Raw genomic sequence first — 19,559 nt, 5'->3', positions numbered from 1 at the left:
AAGGATGCATGTCAACTGTCTAGGAGGTCAGCTCCTGGATATGAACATTTTGCCCACACATTAGCAGACATGTTGCCTGATGGTGCTAAAGGGACAGCACAGTTATAACAGTTATCTAAAAGCTGGAAATTGTGATTTTTAACAAGCATAAATGGTTTATTTGGGAAAAGCTTTGGATTAATACACATTTGTTGCTGTAGCAATTTCTTTTCAATGACAGGATGGTGTTTGTGGCATTGGCTCAAAATAAACCACAGCTCCAATTTTTATATTAACAAAGAAACATGTCATGTGTGTGAGTCAGTGATGTGTTTTTTTTATAGCGTTTAAACAACCATCTAGGTCTATGACAAAGCAGGAGAAGCTCTAGCTGTACAAACAAGGCTTGGTAGCAAAGATTGTTTTGGGTTCTTTTTTTTTGTATGTTAATTAGAAGTTACTGACATAAAAAAAACACACCTAGCCTTTAATATTGCAGCAGAATATGATGCAAACATCAGTGTAAAACCAAAATCTGTGAAACGGTTTGATGTGTTTGTGCATCTGTGTGTGTGTGTCTGTGTGAGTCTGTGTGTGTCTATATACCATCTAGTTCTTTTGCAAAGCAGTACACGTCAAACAGCTCTTTCGGGTCCCTCTTCCCATAATTCCTCACTCCAGCGGAGTACTCCTTGTGTCCATAGCAACCAAGCTCTGGCATCTGGACAGAATAACTGTGGAGACAATGATGTAGGAGTCATAAATGGGAATTAACCTCGGTTTCCTAATCACAGGAAATAAGTAGCATAAATAAAATGGCATTTTACTGTATGAACATTATCTCAGATCCAATATCAACATGTTTTCAATAAATTCCTATTTACACACTCTTTTAAATGGCAGTGAATTAGAATAAAGGAATGATGCATGAATTAAAATACAATTAACCCCATAGAAACAAAAGCAGATGAGGTGACAAAAAAAGAGAGCGAGGGGACGGTACGAACAAACAATAGAAATGTCTTCATATAAGAACAGACAAACCTCAAAATAGAACTAAAACAATTAGTCGAGAAACTAAATACCTCAACCTGTTTAATCTGTGAGCTGTTCCCCTCTGTTTCCAATCTCTGTGCTACTGTAAGTTAACGATAAAGATAATGCCAGATGTAATTTTATATTTAGTTCACAGTCATGTGAGAGATCTTCTCACCTAATGTTAACCCTTGACAAGAAGGCAAATAGGAGTTCACTGGTTTCAGCTTCACAAAAATATCTTCAGGCTTTCGTTGTTTTCTTTTAGAACATAGTTAAGAGTAACTGCTCTGAGAAATTGCAAACATTTAGATTTTTTTAGAGGACTACATTATAATTAGTGTTTGGGGTGACCTACAGCTCAGTTGGTAGAGCAGTCATCTCTAAACCCCAGGGTCAGTGGTTTGAATCCTGTTATATCCTGGCTATATGTTGAGGTGTCCCAAGACACTACATCTAAATAACAATTTCCCCAAAGGGGATCATTAAAGTATGTCTTTATCATTTTCCGTTTCTGATCTGCTGATTCAAATCATTTGCCCTAACGTGTCGGAAAAGTGTGAGTTGCTGAGGATATTTAAGACACGCAGAAGCAACAAATCCTCACAGCAGTGAAGCTGGTACAGGAGAATGAGTTAGCTTGAGAAACCTATTTCAATTTGATTATTCAGCTAATCATTTCAGCTCTACTTCAGATGAATCAATTATAGAAGCAGCTATTAGTGGCAAAAGCCCCACTTCAAAACAACGCAGGAACCACTGCAACTAGCGAGTAACAAAACAAGGGTGTGAAAAGCAGAAAGGAGTTATTGAACGTCTCACCGGACGGTCTGATCATCCAACCAGCCGGCTGCACAGCTGGCAAAGCCGTCATAGTACGCTGCCCACAGCTGGGCCGGTGAAGCGATCTGAGCTGAGTTTTCCTGGCAGGCCCGCTGCGCGTCTGCGAATGAGAGGACGTAACGGGCGCTGGGAGCCTGGTAGTGAAACACCACACCTACACGAGCAGAGACAGGTGTTAAAATAAACATGTCCTTTTTTAAATTTATTTTGATAGATACAGCAACAGAGCCACGTTTAAAATTCAGTCGCAATAAATCAGTGGGAATTTTAGCAGAAAATTCACAGATGAGCGCACACATTAAAGTTATTACTGCAGAGACTTTAATTAAGAGAATTATATCAATACGCAAGTGGAAAAGTAGATAACAAAAAAACCCAACTCAAACACTGTTAACTATATTAATTAAGTCATTATGATTTATGATTTGATGAATCAGTGTTATTAATGTTTAATTTTAAAAAAGCAGAGAAAGGGTTGGCAGTTCTCCAGCTTTAAAGCTACCGTTATCTATCTTACATTAGCGCGACAGGCCTTTAGTGCAATAAAACACATAAATCAGTAAAGTTAGAAGCAGAATTTTAAGTCTTCTGTGTTAATGCTGCTCAGACTGTCAGCAGAATTTCTGCTTAGGTCAAATGTTTCCTTCAGAGAGCTGTAGCACTAAACTTTTCCTACAATGAAATCTCCTTCAGCGGGTGCTGCACTTACCGGAGACCACCAGTGGCACAGTGTCTCTCTCATAGTCGTTGCCCATGACAACCTGACAGTGGTAAGTGCCTGAGTCGTTGGTGCGGAGACTGGAGATCTCCATGGTAGCGTTCAGAGGATTGGCGGTGTATCCTGGCAGTATGATGCGGCCAGTGAAAGCCTTATTCACCTTGATTACATCACCTTTGGCACAGAAAAAGAGGATTCTTTGTCACAAATGTCGGCACGTTCAGAAGATACAAAATGAACTTTAGACAGTTAGATGGACGTAACATTTAATTAGAGAGGATTTATTTTAAATGTATGAGCTACATTTGTCATGTTGTCAATATGTTAACATTGTATAAGATTTGTTCATTGATTTGCTTTCCTGAGAGAAAAATGCCCCAAAATGTTCACCAGAAACTCCAATCAAGTAGAGCTGCAGGAGCATTTGCATTTCCAGGTGCAGTGGAAAACCAATATTAAGAAAGTTTATCTGATTTGATTTCAAGGAGCTGCTATTGTCAGCTTGTTAAGCACTGTACTTGTGAAATAGCCTTGTTCTTTAATTACCGTGAGCAGAATTGTGAAGCAGGTTGATAACTATCTATGACCTTTTTCTTTCCACTGGTTGACTAGTAGTTAATGTAAACTATTTGGCATTGCTTTAAGTATACTCTCCAAGCACTTGTGCCAATGTTTTCTAACAAAGTAATGTAGGTCTAAGTCAAATGCTACCTCTTATTAATATGTTTCTGTTTCACCTTTAGCTGAAAGCACAATCTGCTCAAGAGGCGCACTCTGCCCTCCTGTAGGTAGTCTGACACGAGTCCACAGGAGGTGGGGTGGTTGGCTGGAGGAGCTGGTGTGGAGGGTGAAGACACAGGGGAGGACAGCTTTGCCTGCCAGTGTCTGATGTACTGTAGGATGGGTGATCCTACGCATGTTCACGATGGAGGAGGATGTACCTAGAGTGGAACAACAAGGTAGAGCAAAACTGGATTACGTTACATATTCAGCAGCCAATGTCTTGTTATGTACTAAACAGTCTACGAGATACACAGAAAGTGTAGGCTGTACTGTAGGTGTCTGCTAACAAGAGCTCAGGGAGTTATAATGAGTTTCACATATTTACACTAAAGAATAAAAAAGTAGTTTTCATGTTTCATACGTATTCTTCTTACTTCCTATCTCTGTTAAACAAAACAGAGAAGTTATTTCATACTAGAAATGCATGTAAAGGCAGTATCACCATATTAGGCTCACGGTCCTGCAGACTGTGTTCAATGTATTCAGTGTAACCATGACAACAGCATCACCTGTACAGACATCAGTTTGTACCTCTTTGCGGCCGTGAACTTACTGTAACATACCGAGCATTTATATTACAGAAGGTTGAATTTGTTGGACCTTTTCTAACCTTAAAAATTTATTTCTGTAAAATGTGTTTAATTAATTTATGACATAATCAGCATAATCAGGTATCTCCATGACAACTGGGCGTTCAACATCTGCTAATGGAGAGAGTGAGATGGGGTGGAAATCCTAATAAGACAAGCTGTTTCTCTACACAAAATGAAATAGTAATGTGAACTGTAATATGTTACAGAACCTGTTAAGATATCAGGAAACTTGTATGTCTTAACAAGCTTGAAACTCATTTTCTTAGGTATGGGATTTTGCACTTGTTTACTTTTCTTGTCATCTCTATTCCGGTTTTCACTGTTAATCAAATTCACCAAACTGTAGAAAACCAAAATGAGCTTTAACAGGAGAACCTGTGTTTAAAAAAAAAAAGAGAGAGAGTCTTATTTGGAATATTGCACATGGTGAAATTGAATCCCCCAAAAGATATTTCCATCTGCATTTAGATTGGATGGCTTTCACAAGCTGAACCCCCTGAGAGCATCTCTCTGCGCTGAAGAACGCCCCCGCTGCCCCCCTCCCCCAAATCAGATGTAAACACAGACTCACAAATACTACAGGAAAGCATGAAAGGCAGAACCAAAAGACTGAGGGCCAAGAAGGAGAGACGGATAGAGAGAAACAGTATAACAGCATAAGGAACTGAATGGCATCAACTGAGAGATGACAAGTGAACCCTGTAGCATGGTTTTGACAGAAAGGACAAAAGAAAAACAAAGAGCTGGAAGTGAAAGACCCTCTCTGTCATTAACAGACACCATCTCTTATTCCTATCAGTCCTCCTTCAGAGTCCACTGAGCTGTTCGGATTACAGGAAACTGGAAGTGTGGTTCTAGGGCTGATATCAGTGTTTCTTAAAAGGAATCTGCAGCTTGTGTTGGCTATTTCAACTGGACCATTTCATGTTTTCCCACTGCCTTTTTTATTTTTTTATTATTGTCCACAGACATGTAAAAAAATATGCTGACGAATACCAACACAAACCCAGATCTTAGGTTAAACTTCAGTGTTTGTTCTTGTTAACAACCGGAACATGTTGTGAATGACTGAGCATCACAGACATTATATAGATATCCAGTATTTACTATGAACTCAATTTAACAGCTGTCAAATATTATAATTCATACAGTAAACTCCATTATCCACATGTCTCTGTTGTGTTGTGGCGCTTTGTTGACTGCTTGCAGAAATTATTGTCGTGATATATTTAGGACATAAGTCACAAGTGAAATAATTAGAACTATTAATGTTTCAACTGGATTTACATCAACATAATACATAAAAATGTGACCTTCTCCTTTTCCATGTGAGGAATACCAGGTTATTATGCTTAGTTATGAATTGTAGTTATTACTAGATTCTTTTCTTTGTTTTTGGATAGTGGATTGATTCTGGACTGTGTAATAAAAATGGTTAAAAACATGTGGAGTAATAACTTTCTGCTGTCAGAGCGTAATCACCAAGAAGGAAGGAAATGTTTTAATTTTAGAAATGAGTGATGCGGTTTCTCTTTTTAATGACAAACCAGGGTGACCAGCTACCATCATGCATGCCAATTGCAAGAAAAGTAATTAAGGAGAGGAATTTATCTATGCTACTGAGAGGCAGCAGTTTGTATGTGGGACCCCAAACTTGTAACATGATCTGCCAGAGACCAGCAGCGCTGAGATGTTCTGTCTTTTGTTTTATAATTGTGAATTTTACACATAGTTGTAATGGAACAGATGGTCGACTAAAGATGCATAAATTGATCTGGAGGTGTTCCAGCTCAGTCCCACTGAACATGTCTTCAAACTTCCTCAGCATGTCAGTTTTTACTTACAACACTTAAATTAGTGCCGACCTGTCTCGTGTATTTATGTCTATAGAAGAAATTATGTGAGAAGAGTTTTTCTGTCTGTGTTCTGGTCCAGCTGCTGCACCTCCTTTCTTCCCCTTCCCTTTATGCTACTGCTCCCCTTTTCTTTGATACACTTGCGTGCTGGTACTGGTGACATTTTTCTGTATATATGAAATTGCTGCTTAGTTCATGCAGCATCTGGAGATGAAGCAGTTTAAGGAAACAAAGAGTGGAGGCAGGCATCTGAGAACTCACCCAAGCCTAAATAAAGCAGCAGCATCAGAGCAATGAGGATGTGCCATCGAGCCAAACACAGAGCGAGCACCATCTTGGACCTGCAGAAAGACACGGGAGAAAACAGAGTAGAGAGCAGTGAGACGGGAGCGAGAATGAAGACTGAATCAGTAGTAAGTGGAGAAAGCAAGTCAACGGGAAGTGTTTGATAAGATGTAGCCACAGTTAATTTGATCATGTCGAACACTGAGTGATACATATAATGAAGAGAACTGGATTGAATTATAAAAACTTATCTGGCCTTTCACCAAAAACATAAGATTGGATGAACTTGTAGTTTACTGCAGTGAAAAGGTGATTGTGGTGCATTCTTGCTGCACAGCTTAGAGGGAATCCTACAACACATCAGCAACGAGCTGCTGACTTTGCCAGAGGATTTGGCTTGGGGCCCAAAGCTTCTCCACTCAATGGAGAGATGACCGAGACTCGATTGCCCCGTGCTGGTATGAAATGGAGATGAAGATGAGAGTTTACTGGTACTGTGAAGAAAACACAGCTTTGATTTACAAAGTGATGTTAAGGGGAGTTGAGCACACAGAAAACTCTGAATTATTAATTTACTTGTGTGCAAAAAATGCTTTTTTGTGCTTTCCAGAGTGCACAATTTAACCAATAAGGACTTAGACTCTAGTAGAATTTGAAGTAGTCTATGCAGAATATAGTCCAACATGTTTAGACTGTCTAGATTTCAGTTACATAAAGTAATTAATTAATCCAAGAAAGCGAGTGGCTTCTTTGCATTCACCAAGGTAACATCAACTCATGCCAACAGCATCTCTGATGCACAGAAAGAGGATTATGCAACACTAGTTCAACCCTTACAAATTACAGGAATAATGGTGGCTCTATTCTCTGACCATGTGAAAGCTCAGTAAAACCTTGAGCCGAATAAAACCAGAGCATGTGAGGCAAAGAAAAACATTCCTTTCAGACAGTAAAGGGCTCGCTGATACCTGCCAAGTCATACTGTCATTAAACAGCAATTTGTTGAGCATTTTTAATAGTGGGTGACCAAGTTTGTCTTGGACTTTTTTGAAGATGGGGCTTCTGGTGAGAGTGAGACCCTGCGGTGCCACACACTTCGATGCTTCTCATCTCTAAAGGTGGGTTAGGACCTTGTGATGGGCTGTGACAGATTGGGGTTGAACCGTTAGACTCTTTGCATGTTGAAGGCCTGAACCATTGGTTAAGCTAGCTGGATGGGTGACAAGACATTTCTTAAGGCTTGGAGAGGGTCATGACACTCAAGGAGTTTGCCCAGTCTTGCAAGCGGAAAGCATTAGAGAGTGCTGTATCTGAGGGCCTGGGACTGACAGAGGCCCAGCTGCCAGAGTCCACAGCAACAGAATACAGAGTTCAGCCTGTGGACATCTCTATGGATATGTGCCTATAGACAGCAGCCATTCAACATTTTACCAGAGGGGATTTACAACATACAGTGCACCGGCCATTCAATCACACCAGCAGAATACTAACCAGTTCCACCTTTTGTTAAGGACGAGGCATCAGATGTTGTGAACGCCTCCCTCTAAATCGCCGCTCTTCACTTTCACAGGCACAGTTGTGTCTCAAGGAGAAAAGAGCCAGAAGTCTCTAAAATGCTTCAGTGGACTTGAATGTGGATGTCCATCCGACACATTTTCACGACGTTGTCTGAATAGGACACATTCTCTGCGAATTGTAAGAGCCAGTAAGTGGAGTGACAGAGATCTAAAGAGAGCTAACAGACGACGCTGGCAGACCTACATTATAGCTCAGCACTAAGCTGTCAGTCTGTTGAAGAAGGAGACCAACTGGACTCATGATCATCATGACGCAGGCAAGACAGGCCCCTTGACCCAAATCTCCTTCAGTTTTGCAGTTGGTGGGAAAATTGCTTGAAGAAAAAAAGATGAATAGTGTGGAACATGTCGTGCTGCATGCTGTTCTGGTGGTACAATAAATCATGATCGTGACTTATCCTACAGTACGACAGCTTTATGCTTACGATGCCTCCATCAGTGTGCACTGAAATGTGTGTATGTGTTCACAGACTGCAAAGGTTTACTTAATCAGGCCAGGTTGCATCCCAGGTTGATTCATGATACACACACACACACACACACACGTGCCGCTGTAATGGTACAGCTACTACACTGTAAAGCCCCACATCAAAGCACAGCCAATGCACAAGGTAGGTCACAGAATCCCATCTTCTACACTTGTGCGCACAAACCATACACAGCAATACAAAGGCTGCACGCACGTTATATATGTTGAATCCAAGACAATAAATACACTACAAAAAGATACTGTCGTTGTGTGTGTAGAGCTTTCCCTTCTAGCTGAGCCACACGTTCAAGAGTTTACAATAATGGGGTCAGATTTAACCACTAAAAGTGACTGTTTTGTTGTTAACGTAGCAGCTAGCTACCTGATGGGTGAAACCCAGCCTCCAGATAACTGTCTCATGTTTACAGACGACCTGTTTCAAATTCATCATAAATATACATCTGATGGCTACAGACATATAAGACCAAAAGCAGAAGTGAGCATCATAACACTGCCTGGCAAAAAGTCAACATCCTCACTAGCTGATAATAACACAGAGCAGTGTTTGTCTTAAAGGAATAAACATATCTGGACAGCGACACAGAGACAGGTTTTACGTTTTATTGCTCATTTTTCAAATATTACTACTAATATATGTAGCCCCGAGGAGAGGTGGAAATATTCTAGATGAATAAATGAATGGGTTTTAGAAATATGGCACCGCCTTACTTATCACGATTGATTGAAGCTGCTGGAATGTGACTTGAAACCACATTCAGAAGAGAGAATATCAATAATACTCTGATCAAACTAACCTCTTGGTTTCTACACAGCGGGTCAGTCACAGCTTTTTCGTAACCTGTACCCTGACAAAATGATGCAGTAAGGCAAAGTCAATTTCCAGTTTAGAGCAGATAAACACACCATTACTGAGTCCATTACTTGCAGTTTTGCTCTTGCGATTTCTGGTTTCAGTGGCTAAAATTCTTGAGTTCTTATTTACGTGCAATCATTTTCTTTTCACATAAGAAATGTAATCATATTTTTTCTGCTTGACATTTGATAGGACATTGAGCTCTCTCAAAAGTTGATGTCTGAGTAATCTGTACTGTTGAACTTGATGCTTCCTTTACAGTAAGGTATCTGTCTTAATTACCCCTATTGGGATCTGGCAGAGAAGGTGAAGAGAAATGAAAGAAAGGTCGTTCGTACAATAATGCATTGCCATAATGAAAGGTGCACTGGAAACTCTATTATTCTTTTTAATTTGCTGTTTGTGAGACAAAGGCTGCAGCCAGTTCATCCTGAGTAAATACCTTAGCTTCTCTGTGCTTACACAGGAGCTATTTTCATTAATGAATTGTAAAGACAGGGGGTAAAAACAGTGATGGCATGTTGCAGAGGTGATTTGGTATCATAAAATAAACATTAAACCAGAGTGCATAAAAATTAATTGCTCATGAAATTAAAAACAAAGATACGTCAAAGGGAAAGTGAACTGAGCTGAACTAGGTATCCACTTGCTGCACACAAACACACAGATAGCCTTTGTGTTCACTGAGCCTCTTTGGTGACTAATCACACTCAAAGCTGCTAATGACTCATGCAGTTCTGGCCCGGGCTTCAGATAGAGGCGAGGAGTCTGGAAAGCTGCTGGTCCATCCAATTCAAGATTACACACTCCATCCTTTCACACAGACACCATTGATCTTACTGGGCATCAGGACAGAGGTTATCTAAACAGGCTCCATAGCACGCTCTGGAGAGGCCTGTTAAAATTTGGCTGCAGTACATGTGTGTGCAGTAAAGCACGGAGAAAGTGTTATTTTGACCACACTGAGGTGTAATAGACAACTGTGGTGAGAAGGAGACAGAGAGGTGTAACTCTTTGAATGGAGTTTGCAATAACTGTTATCAGTTTATGGACAGTAACCTCCTCCTTAATTCATTATTCAGTATTGGAAATAAAGGTGATTTCCAGGAGGAAAACAGTGATGTTTAATGCATGTATCACCAGTGATTTGTTCATACCTGAGAGAGCCTGACAGCTCTTATCGCATCCATCTGTTTCTGATCTTCCTGTAGAGCTATTAAGCTGCTGTGGAGCTACATTCAACAGACCTGCAGCAGATGATCTCAGATATGCTCATTTTCTCTCTCCACCTCTTCATTCTCAGCCTCTTTCTGGCACCACCATATTTGTGTTTTGTTGTGCGAGCGTGTGAAAAGGTGTACTTTTGGCTATGTGAGATTTGGTGTACGTTTGCCAACTGCGAGTTGGACAAAAGAATCAATTTAAATGCATTTCATTAACATATGTAGGAGCTGCACTATTTATTATTGTGCATATAAAGATGTGAGAACACAGTATTGTAACACAGCTTTTAGAGGGTATGGAAACCAGATATTGTTCATTTTTGTAATGATCAAAAAAGGATCAAACACAAAATGTCAATAGACAAATAGAATAAATACTTTAAATTTTGACTTATTGAATAATAATATGACTAAAAAGAGCAGAATCTTTATGCACCATCCCATCATCTGTCTCGTAATTGTCAGAGTCACCATTCTCACCTGAAAACAATACAAAGTCATTTTATGTGATGTTTCTGTGCAGTATTTTTACAACAATGTTTATGAAGACCACAAACTAAAATATCCTTTTAAAACATATTTTAATTGGTCCTTTTGGCCACAATCTGTAAACCTAACAGTCACAAATTAGGATTTTAGAGACTTTTACATAATGCATTTTAGGAGTTATGTTTCTGGATACCTAATGAGTGCATGCCCAACAGTTACTGTGCTTTTCGTCCTATTTTCAGTTGTGATGAGTTCCTATCTGTCTATGCAGCTGGCTTTTCACTGGCTACTTGGTAACTGTGTCTGTCTGGAAGCTGCAGAGTTGACTCTTTATTCCTCATTATGAATGACTTATTTTTGCAGAAGGTGTAATAGTTTTATTACATGTACTCGTTACTGCTCATACCGGAGCAGCCTAACAGAATCAGCTCTGAACTAAAACTATGTAGGTAACGTAATGTTATAAGTAAGTGGCACTATAGGGGAGACTAGTGATTTTAGGGTCAGAGGTTAAATCTATGTGGCTGGGGCTGTGTAAGTGGCCACTCCACCAACTGTGGTCTAAAAGAAACCAGAGGTTAAAGGTGAAGGTCGAGAGGTCGATTCTTGGGGAAAAAGCCAATAAAGGCGCAGGTGCATGAGACACAGCTACCGTCTATATTAAATCTATACATTCGCACACACTCTCTCAGTGTTTGTCTTGTATCGTCACAGTTAATATAAGGCCAGATGTTTTCATCCACAGGCAAAGTGCTCAGAAAAAAGGTAGTTGTGAAGTGAAATTCAATAATACACCTGGTTTGGGTACTCCATCCAACAATACCTTGTTTTTTATCATGTGCTGAGTTGGTGGAAATCTCAACGAGGCGAGGGAAGAAAAGAATGAGCTGTGTCCTTCAAGTGTTTATCACCAGTGCCTCATTCTCGCATCAGCAGTTACCAATAACAAGAAAGATGTGCTGAGCGGTGATATTTTAAACAGAGTGGCAATAGTGAAAAAAGAACACAACCTCCGTGACTATTAGCTATCTCGTCCAAGGTGACTAATCACTCAGATCTCCTCTGCATTGCAGAAGTTGATAAAACTTGCTTTAAGGAGCTTCTTCCTCTCCAGCTCTAAGGCCAAACATTTGTCTTCCACCAGTCACTAGAGCCCCCAAACACAAAGAGAGGGACCTTTCTCTTTGTGTGGGGGAGAAGCTCTCTTCTACGCTCGTCATGATTGGCCCGGTGGGCTGTTTTAGTCCCTCCCAGGCTAAAATACTGAAGTTGATTGATGGACTGGTTTGTCCAATCTCTTTTAAGTTTTGGCGGATGGGGACACACTGTGCAAGTGCGTTTCAATATTCCAGACAGAGACAAAGAGGCTGAGTTTGACATTTATGTCCAAATCCAGCAAACTGTTCCCTGCTCTTTTTCTATTTGACAAAACTTTGTGGTGAGATCACTGGGCTCTGAGATTTGGGAGCTGTCCAGTGCTGAAAACATGGACAGTTTTTGTTCCAGTTACTGTTAAGTCATTGTTAGACTAAAGCCTGTTCCCCCTCTGGCTGTAAACGGAGTGCAAAGTTCACAGAGATCATAAAATTCCCACATTAGTTCACAGTTTAGTTCACTGTTCAATCAGCAGTTATGATTTACATTAAATAAAATAAAGAAGAAGAAGTCTAATATAATACTACTCACATTTACATTAAGTCATTCAGAAGATGCTTTTATCCAAAGCATGTGGAGCAAAGTGCCATGAGAAGAAATGTTAGGAACGTGAGACATAGGAACCGAATACAGTCAACACCTTTTCAGGGCATCATAAGCCTGCAGCTGTCTCAGAGGTAAAGCTTATTTTTATCATTCCTGGGCCGCTGTAACTGAGTGCTTCTACTGATTTACATTCATATATTGCTATCATGTTAGCTGTATTAGAGGAGAATAGGTCCCATAATCACCTAAGTGACATGTTAGAGTGGGCACTTTTAAACCACAGAGAGCAGCATCAAACCCTGCTGACCGAGAATTAACTTCCTCTTCTAATTCTACTGAAAAAATATAAACCATCAGCGAGGATCTCGAAATGTATTCATACAAGCCATCACAAACTGTGTCTTCTGATTGACTTCACTCATTTCATGTCACATATAGGCAACTATATTTTCAAGCTGCAACTAATGATTATTTTCATGATTAATTCATCTACAGTTTAGAAAAAGCAACAATAAATCTGCACGTTATGTTCCCATTTAACTAGTTTGTGCAGTACAGTATTAGAAAATGTGGAAAAACTTCCTAAAGTTGCTACTTTTCATCAACTAACTTCACAATTTAGAGGCTCAGGTGTTTCTGCTTGAAATTGTTTAATATCAGCTAATCAGTTGTCAGCTAATCAGTTAATTGGCTTCATTCAGTTCTACTGTATTTCATCTGTCTAAAAGCATCTCGTGCCTCTTTTTCCATCTTCCACTGATGCAAAGCTGCTCCTCAACTTGCAGACGACTCGCAGCCAAACATAATAAACAATGGTGAGGCGAATCGAGTGCAAAGTGTGCAGCAGCAGCACCCGTGAGCCAGCTGAGCTTGTACTCTATTTTAGAATCAGACTCCTTTCTTCTGTACACCGCTCTCTGATCCCTCCGCTCGCATGAGCGCAGTCATCTACATACACAGATGAACACGCAAACATTCACAGAACTACCGCATGTGTGCCAGGACTCACGGATGCCCACACACTCTTTCAAACACACATGCATACTGTAAACTTTCAGCTGCTCTTAGCCTCTTCCCTCACTATTCTCTCCTCTCATTTCACAGACTCTACTTCTGCGTTATCTCTCACACACATACATAGCCTCAGCCCCAGGTTGTGTATAATGTAGCGTTGCCTAGTTAACCTCATCCTGCTTTATGGCACTGACACACAGCTGGTGGTGGGCGCACTAACAAGACCAAAGAAGAAAGGACTTGGACTCCTTCACACTGAAGTGGTGAATGGAAACAGAATAGGCTTTACTGGGCTACAGGGGCTCTCATATTCTCAGACAATACAGCTCATTTGTCAAGGTGACCCAAACCATTCTCCTCCTTCACTGTGATTTGTCTGTGCCTCCTTTGGTTTACAGAGCAGGCAGCTATCAATACAAGGCTTTCAAAGACCTGTGCATCGACTTGGCACCAGAAAATCACAAACTTACCACCGTATTTATATCATTTTCTGTTCCTATTTTTACAGAAGGAGCTGCAATACTAAAGATAAAATACTAAGTGAAGTAGACACAGTGATCACTAATAACCCAGTGTCTATACAGTGTCTTTGTTGTGACGCCCAGCTGACAGCTCTGGAGCAGCACCAATTTAAGATCTGACTTTGGCAGTTATTCAACAAATGCTGTTTGTTCACCAAATGACTCTGATTTACATAATAGATTTCACAAACACCTGTTCAACTGCACAGTTTTGCTCTCACAGTGGCATCACTCAGCAAATGATACCCATGTCGGCGTCCCTCATTTGGATTTATTTGCATTTTCTCATCGGCAAAGGAGGATTTAGACGAGGTGAACCACAGAATAAAGTTCTTGTAAGATGAAGACAAAGCTCTGTTGAGGTGAAACCGTATAAAGGATATACTAACAAGATTGGAGAGTTGATGATTTATGCATGCCCCTACATGGGTCGTAAATATAGACTAATATTAAAAGCTTTAACCGGTAAATAATTGAAGATATTCCAAACGGGTGCGATTTGCGTTGAAAGGAAGGCACAGAGGAAAATACTTATTCATATAACTATGCTGCAAGGTTGAGCAATGTGAAAAGCTGTCTAACATCCTTCTAAAAGGAGTAGATCTGATCAGCCATCGTGTGTTTTTACTGAAACAAAAAAAAAAAAAAAGGAAACACTTTATATCGTCTTCCAGCAGCTGAGCGCTCTCCGGCGCCTCCTGCCACCCGGTGACTTGAGATGTGACACACTGACCAAATGATTCATTTAATGAAACATGCATGTGAGGCAGATGATTTGAATGCTTCCAGTCTTACCTTCTCCAACAAAGCGACGTGTGTCCGAACGGTGCGACCCTGTGGAGTGTCAGCCGAAGCTTTGCGCCTCAGTGCAGGTGCTCTCCAAAAGCGCCCACAGGGTGCGAAGACGGCAAACGACGAAACAAGGGGTGAAACAGCACTTTGCGGCGGCAGGAGACGCCGGGGTGAGTGTGTGTGTGTGTGTGTGTGTGTGTGTGCCCGACTGTTCACTCCTTCTCCAGCTTTATCCTCACCTCAGTGAGCAGCAGCACTATGCGCCGTTCATCATCACACGTCGGAGGAGATGCACACACCGGCACACGCACATGCACAGATCAAGGCTCCCCCTCCGTCCCCCTCCTCGACAGCAGCAACACTGAGGGAGAGAAGCAAAATCAGTTTGAACAAAGAGGGAAGCGGTGACAGGCAGACGGCTCCGGCGCCCCCATTCAAACAGGGGTGGTGGTGGTGGTGTAGGAGGAGGAGGGTGGGGGGGATGAGGAAGGGGATGGTCGTACTTCACATGGTTGTAATCCGGTTTCTACATAAACCTCAAAGGCTGATCCGGTGTCTGCGAGTTAAATGATAATTTACCCATGAGCCCCCAGTGACAGTCTGAACTCTCTCATGCATCACATCCTCCTGTGTCTGTACATTTAAACACAACCAGTACAACTTATGTAACAAGAGTTCAGTGAAATCAGGTTTGTTTCTCATCCTGACAACAGCCAACATCTCATCACTGCAGTGAGGTCAATACAAACCAAACTGCATCAGTCTTCATTAGAGCGAATGCAGAAAACGCTTGTTTGTGGCTGATGGCGACTCTGGCGAAGGCTACCTGACCACAGGTTCAGCTGCAGCACTGATTTCTTTCAACGATAAAGTAGGCAGGAGAGCAGCAGACGTGTCTTTGTTATTCATCATGCTGTAGGTCTGCAGTCTGTTGCTCTGTGCTCAAGATGGTTTTGAATTATGCATCTTCCCTTGTGCAATGGAGGCAGGAGTTGGTTTAGGAATCCTAATGGAACCACTAATCATGGTAATCACAATGACTTTAAACCAAAATATTTGTTTAAATAAAGTACCTCATTAATTTCTCACACTGAAATATTATGGTTATTTGGAGTATTGGGGCCTTTGAGAGTGCTGGTGTTTGGGAGAATAAGCGAGTGTTGATATAGTAGTTTTTTTGCAACATTCATTTGAACTTTAATCCAGACTTAAATCCCTGTGAGTTAACTATTGCTATGTTCAAATTGCCAATTGAACACATTCAGTAGATATGGAGCATTGAGTGATGCCATCAAGTCCATTATTTCTACCTATTTAGATCTGTGTTGGACTCTACCAACTCCTCAGGAAAACCTCTGCAATGTCTGCCTCTTTAGCTGCTAAATATTTCACTACGTTCATCACTAACTTGGTCTGTTGTTTGGTGCTGAGCAAGTAGTGTGCACTATTTTTGAATGATATAACACATTACTGTACACAGTCTCTTTACCCACTGTTAATATAAATATATCAAGGGTGTTGGAAGATTAAACTCTCATAAAATAATATGATGGTATCACCTGAAGTCCACAAAGTTTGGATACATTTGAAGTCCCAGAAACTGTGCTGAAACATACTGTTTGATTATTCAGGTTTTCTTCTTACAAAAAGTGAAGACACCTGCATAAATATGACACATCGTTACACTGTTGTGTGTTTCCACCTGTAGTTCTAACAGAGAGACATTCAGAGCTGATGCAATCATATCTAATCAGTTGCTCTAGATGACATAGAGTTGGCACCAAGGTCTACTGTGAGCAATGTCAAAGTTATATTTTTACCAACATATCTCATAACTCTATATAAAAGAAATCTCTTGAACTGCCTTCTTCCACCTGTGGAATATTGCTAAAATTAGGAGCATCCTGTCTCTAAGTGATGCTGTAAAACTAGTCCATGCATTTTTTCCTTCTAGACTATAATTCACTATTAATAGTTTGTCCCAGTAACTCCTTAAAAAGCCTCCATATGCTGCAGCCAGAGATCTGACTGGAATTAGTAAAATCTATAAAATAATTTTTCTCACATATAAAGAACTTAATAATCAAGCTCCATCATATCTCACAGTACCATATTCTCCCAGAAGAAGACTTCACTCTCAGAGTGCAGATCTATTTCTCTCTCTCTCTCTCTCTACATTTAAGACTAGTCATTCCATTTGTATAAAGCTTATAGTGATAGTGATAGATAAATGAATGAACAACATCTACTATATGGGGAAATTGATCCTCTGGAATTGAAGCTAAGAGCAGTTCTTACGCCCACGGTGTCATTGTTCAGTTTCCAGTGCATACGACGAGTTTCCGATAACAAGTATTGATCCAGTCCATTACTGTAATTTTACTTTGTAGACATGTCATGGTCATAATCTAATTGTCTCTTGTACCTGTTGTCTGCAGTACTGACAATAACATAAGCGCAAAGATAAGATAAACGCACCTCTGATTCATACAAGAGCTTTGTGTTTTTGTCAGCTCATAAATCTACCTGAGTGCGTGTGTGCAGCACTAAGTGACTACGTTGATGAGATAACAAGCTGAGCCTGCTAAACAACTTCTAGAAAAATGTTATTTAATCATCCAAATATTTCGTCATGCTCTCTTGATGTTTTTAGTTGTTTTACAGAAATGACACAAAACACCTAAAAAAATCTTCCTTCCAAATTCTTAATATCAAATGATTAAACAAAGCCGTTTGATGTGTCAGGAAACACGTTGTTGTCATATTTAATCATATTTAGCGTGTAAACATAGTCGCATTTGGGTTTGACTCTTATCCAACTGCAAACGTTAGTTCTTGGTTTGATTTTGTTGGCATCCAAACACAATGGTGTGTTTTGTAATACTTATGTGAGACTGAAAGAGAAAATGTATGCAAATTGCGGTCACTGTCTCAAACACACACAAATACAGTAGCAGTACACACACTGTGTTCATTTTACAAACAGACCCATTTACAGAAAAGTTTGCTGATGGGGCCTCAGCAGTAGTGTGAGAGTGATGGGAAAAACAAAGACCTATAGAGGTGGTGGGGTTGAGAGGGGCTATTTATCTGTGTCTCACTGCATCTCTGACTCCCTCAGAACACGAAGGAAGAGTGGAAAGAGAAGCTGAAGCACTAAACACAACTCTGGGAGTTTTACCCCGAGGCCTCGGGGAACTGCCCGAGGGAGCTTATCTGAACATGTGAGAACACCCTGAGATCCCACACTTGAGGGATCAACTGTTTGTTCTTTGCTTTTTTGATTTGCTTTATAGCCGCACAGCTGCAGCAGAGCAGCTGCTGTACTGACAAAATATCCCGAATTATGAATATTGAAGATATATTTAACCACAGGACGTTAAAACAGATATCTGAGGCTCAAAGTTTGTTAGATTAAATATTGGATTACAGTTTTACAACACATACATACCATACAGCGCCTGTACTGAGCAAAGTCACCAATTCATGCTCACACACACACACACACACACATAAATTTGGCTCAGTCTCAGTCTGTGACTTTTGGAAATGTCAGGCGTCTTGCCAAACAGACAAACAATGTCAATCACTCCTTAGCAAGGAAGCAGCCATCCACACACAATGAAGAAGACACAATACCCAAGGGAGCTGGATGAGGACGATGGCACAAAAATGACTTCTGGAAAGCTTTTATATCATCTTAACGGGAGCAAAACAGCACTGCCAAGTAACACACACTGACCTCTGTGGAAAATACCGAGGGTAATGAGGCTTTCAGTGGCATCATGATTCCCTAGCAGGTCCAGATGTGTAGTGCGTTTAGGATCCTGTGTTTGCTTATTATTTGCTGGGCAGACTTACTTGTCATGTGTTTGTTTTTACGATGATGCCTCAAATGCGAAGAGATCAAACAGCTGCCATTAACCCCGCCACATTAAAAGCACGGAAACAGGATATCTCAGAGTCAAAACTGAGTCCTTGTGCTGATGCAGCACTTGTTCACACTTTGTGAACCCTGTCTGAGCTGCATTAGGGCAGTAGTGGAGGAAGTCACGGAGACGTCGTGGGCACTGATGCTAACCACGGAATATTTCCACATTGTCTAATCACAGTCCTGCTGGTTTTATGTTTGCTTTGGCTGAAATTTTCCTTCTACGTCTCTGAAATTTATGACATTCTTTCATAGAAGTTGCCATTTTAATATAAGATATTAGGTGTAATTTTTATTTTCTTCTGAGAATTGAAGCAAGCACTGTGTCTTGACAGACAAAGACTATTTTACTAGTCTTTTACTTATTAGTCCAACTTTGAGACAATGAATCAGTGACATGTTAACTGTAGTATCAGTTGTTTTAACCACAAAAGTTCAGTGTATTTTTCCTTAATTATTAACCTTGTAAACAATATTTTGACACAAAGGTCAAGGAGGTTGTCTCAATTCAAAGGCTACTTAATAAATCTTAAATTTATTTATTAACTAAATAGTCCAGATTGAAATAGGCTACCTCATGGACTGCAGTGAAACTTACTTAAGACATAAAAGGGTTCACCAGAATGAAACCTACTGATTTGGTGATTATTATTAGTACTATCATTAGCAACCTCAACACAGTCAGTGTTTGCGGTAATTTAACATACACTTAAAAAAAAGTCGCACACTCTAATAATTTCCTCAGGGAAAAAAAAAACATTGATGTAATTACCTGGTCATTTGGTATATTCAGGTAGTCAGCTGACCTCATTCTTTGGACACATAATGTTGCTGAACCCAGAACAGACCAACTGCAGCAACCCCAGATCATAGCAC

The 19,559-nt window shown here is 40.4% G+C and overlaps 1 protein-coding gene across 1 annotated transcript in view; it reads right to left on the bottom strand.

Moving 5' to 3' along the window:
• Positions 1 to 15,114, bottom strand: part of LOC113171446 (neurocan core protein-like) — a 33,612-nt gene extending 18,498 nt beyond the window's left edge. Inside the window, exons 1-6 of the mRNA XM_026373797.1 lie at positions 14,756 to 15,114; positions 6,069 to 6,148; positions 3,313 to 3,516; positions 2,567 to 2,749; positions 1,837 to 2,011; positions 586 to 713 (exon numbers count right to left, since the gene is read on the bottom strand). Of these exons, the coding sequence (XP_026229582.1) occupies positions 586 to 713; positions 1,837 to 2,011; positions 2,567 to 2,749; positions 3,313 to 3,516; positions 6,069 to 6,141 (763 nt within the window). The 5' untranslated portion in view covers positions 6,142 to 6,148; positions 14,756 to 15,114. The remainder of the gene's footprint in view (positions 1 to 585; positions 714 to 1,836; positions 2,012 to 2,566; positions 2,750 to 3,312; positions 3,517 to 6,068; positions 6,149 to 14,755) is intronic.
• Positions 15,115 to 19,559: the final 4,445 nt, after the last annotated feature.

Source organism: Anabas testudineus, chromosome 17 (assembly GCF_900324465.2).
Source record: "Anabas testudineus chromosome 17, fAnaTes1.2, whole genome shotgun sequence".
Taxonomy (NCBI): domain Eukaryota; kingdom Metazoa; phylum Chordata; class Actinopteri; order Anabantiformes; family Anabantidae; genus Anabas; species Anabas testudineus.
This window is presented reverse-complemented; position numbering and strand designations above follow the sequence as displayed.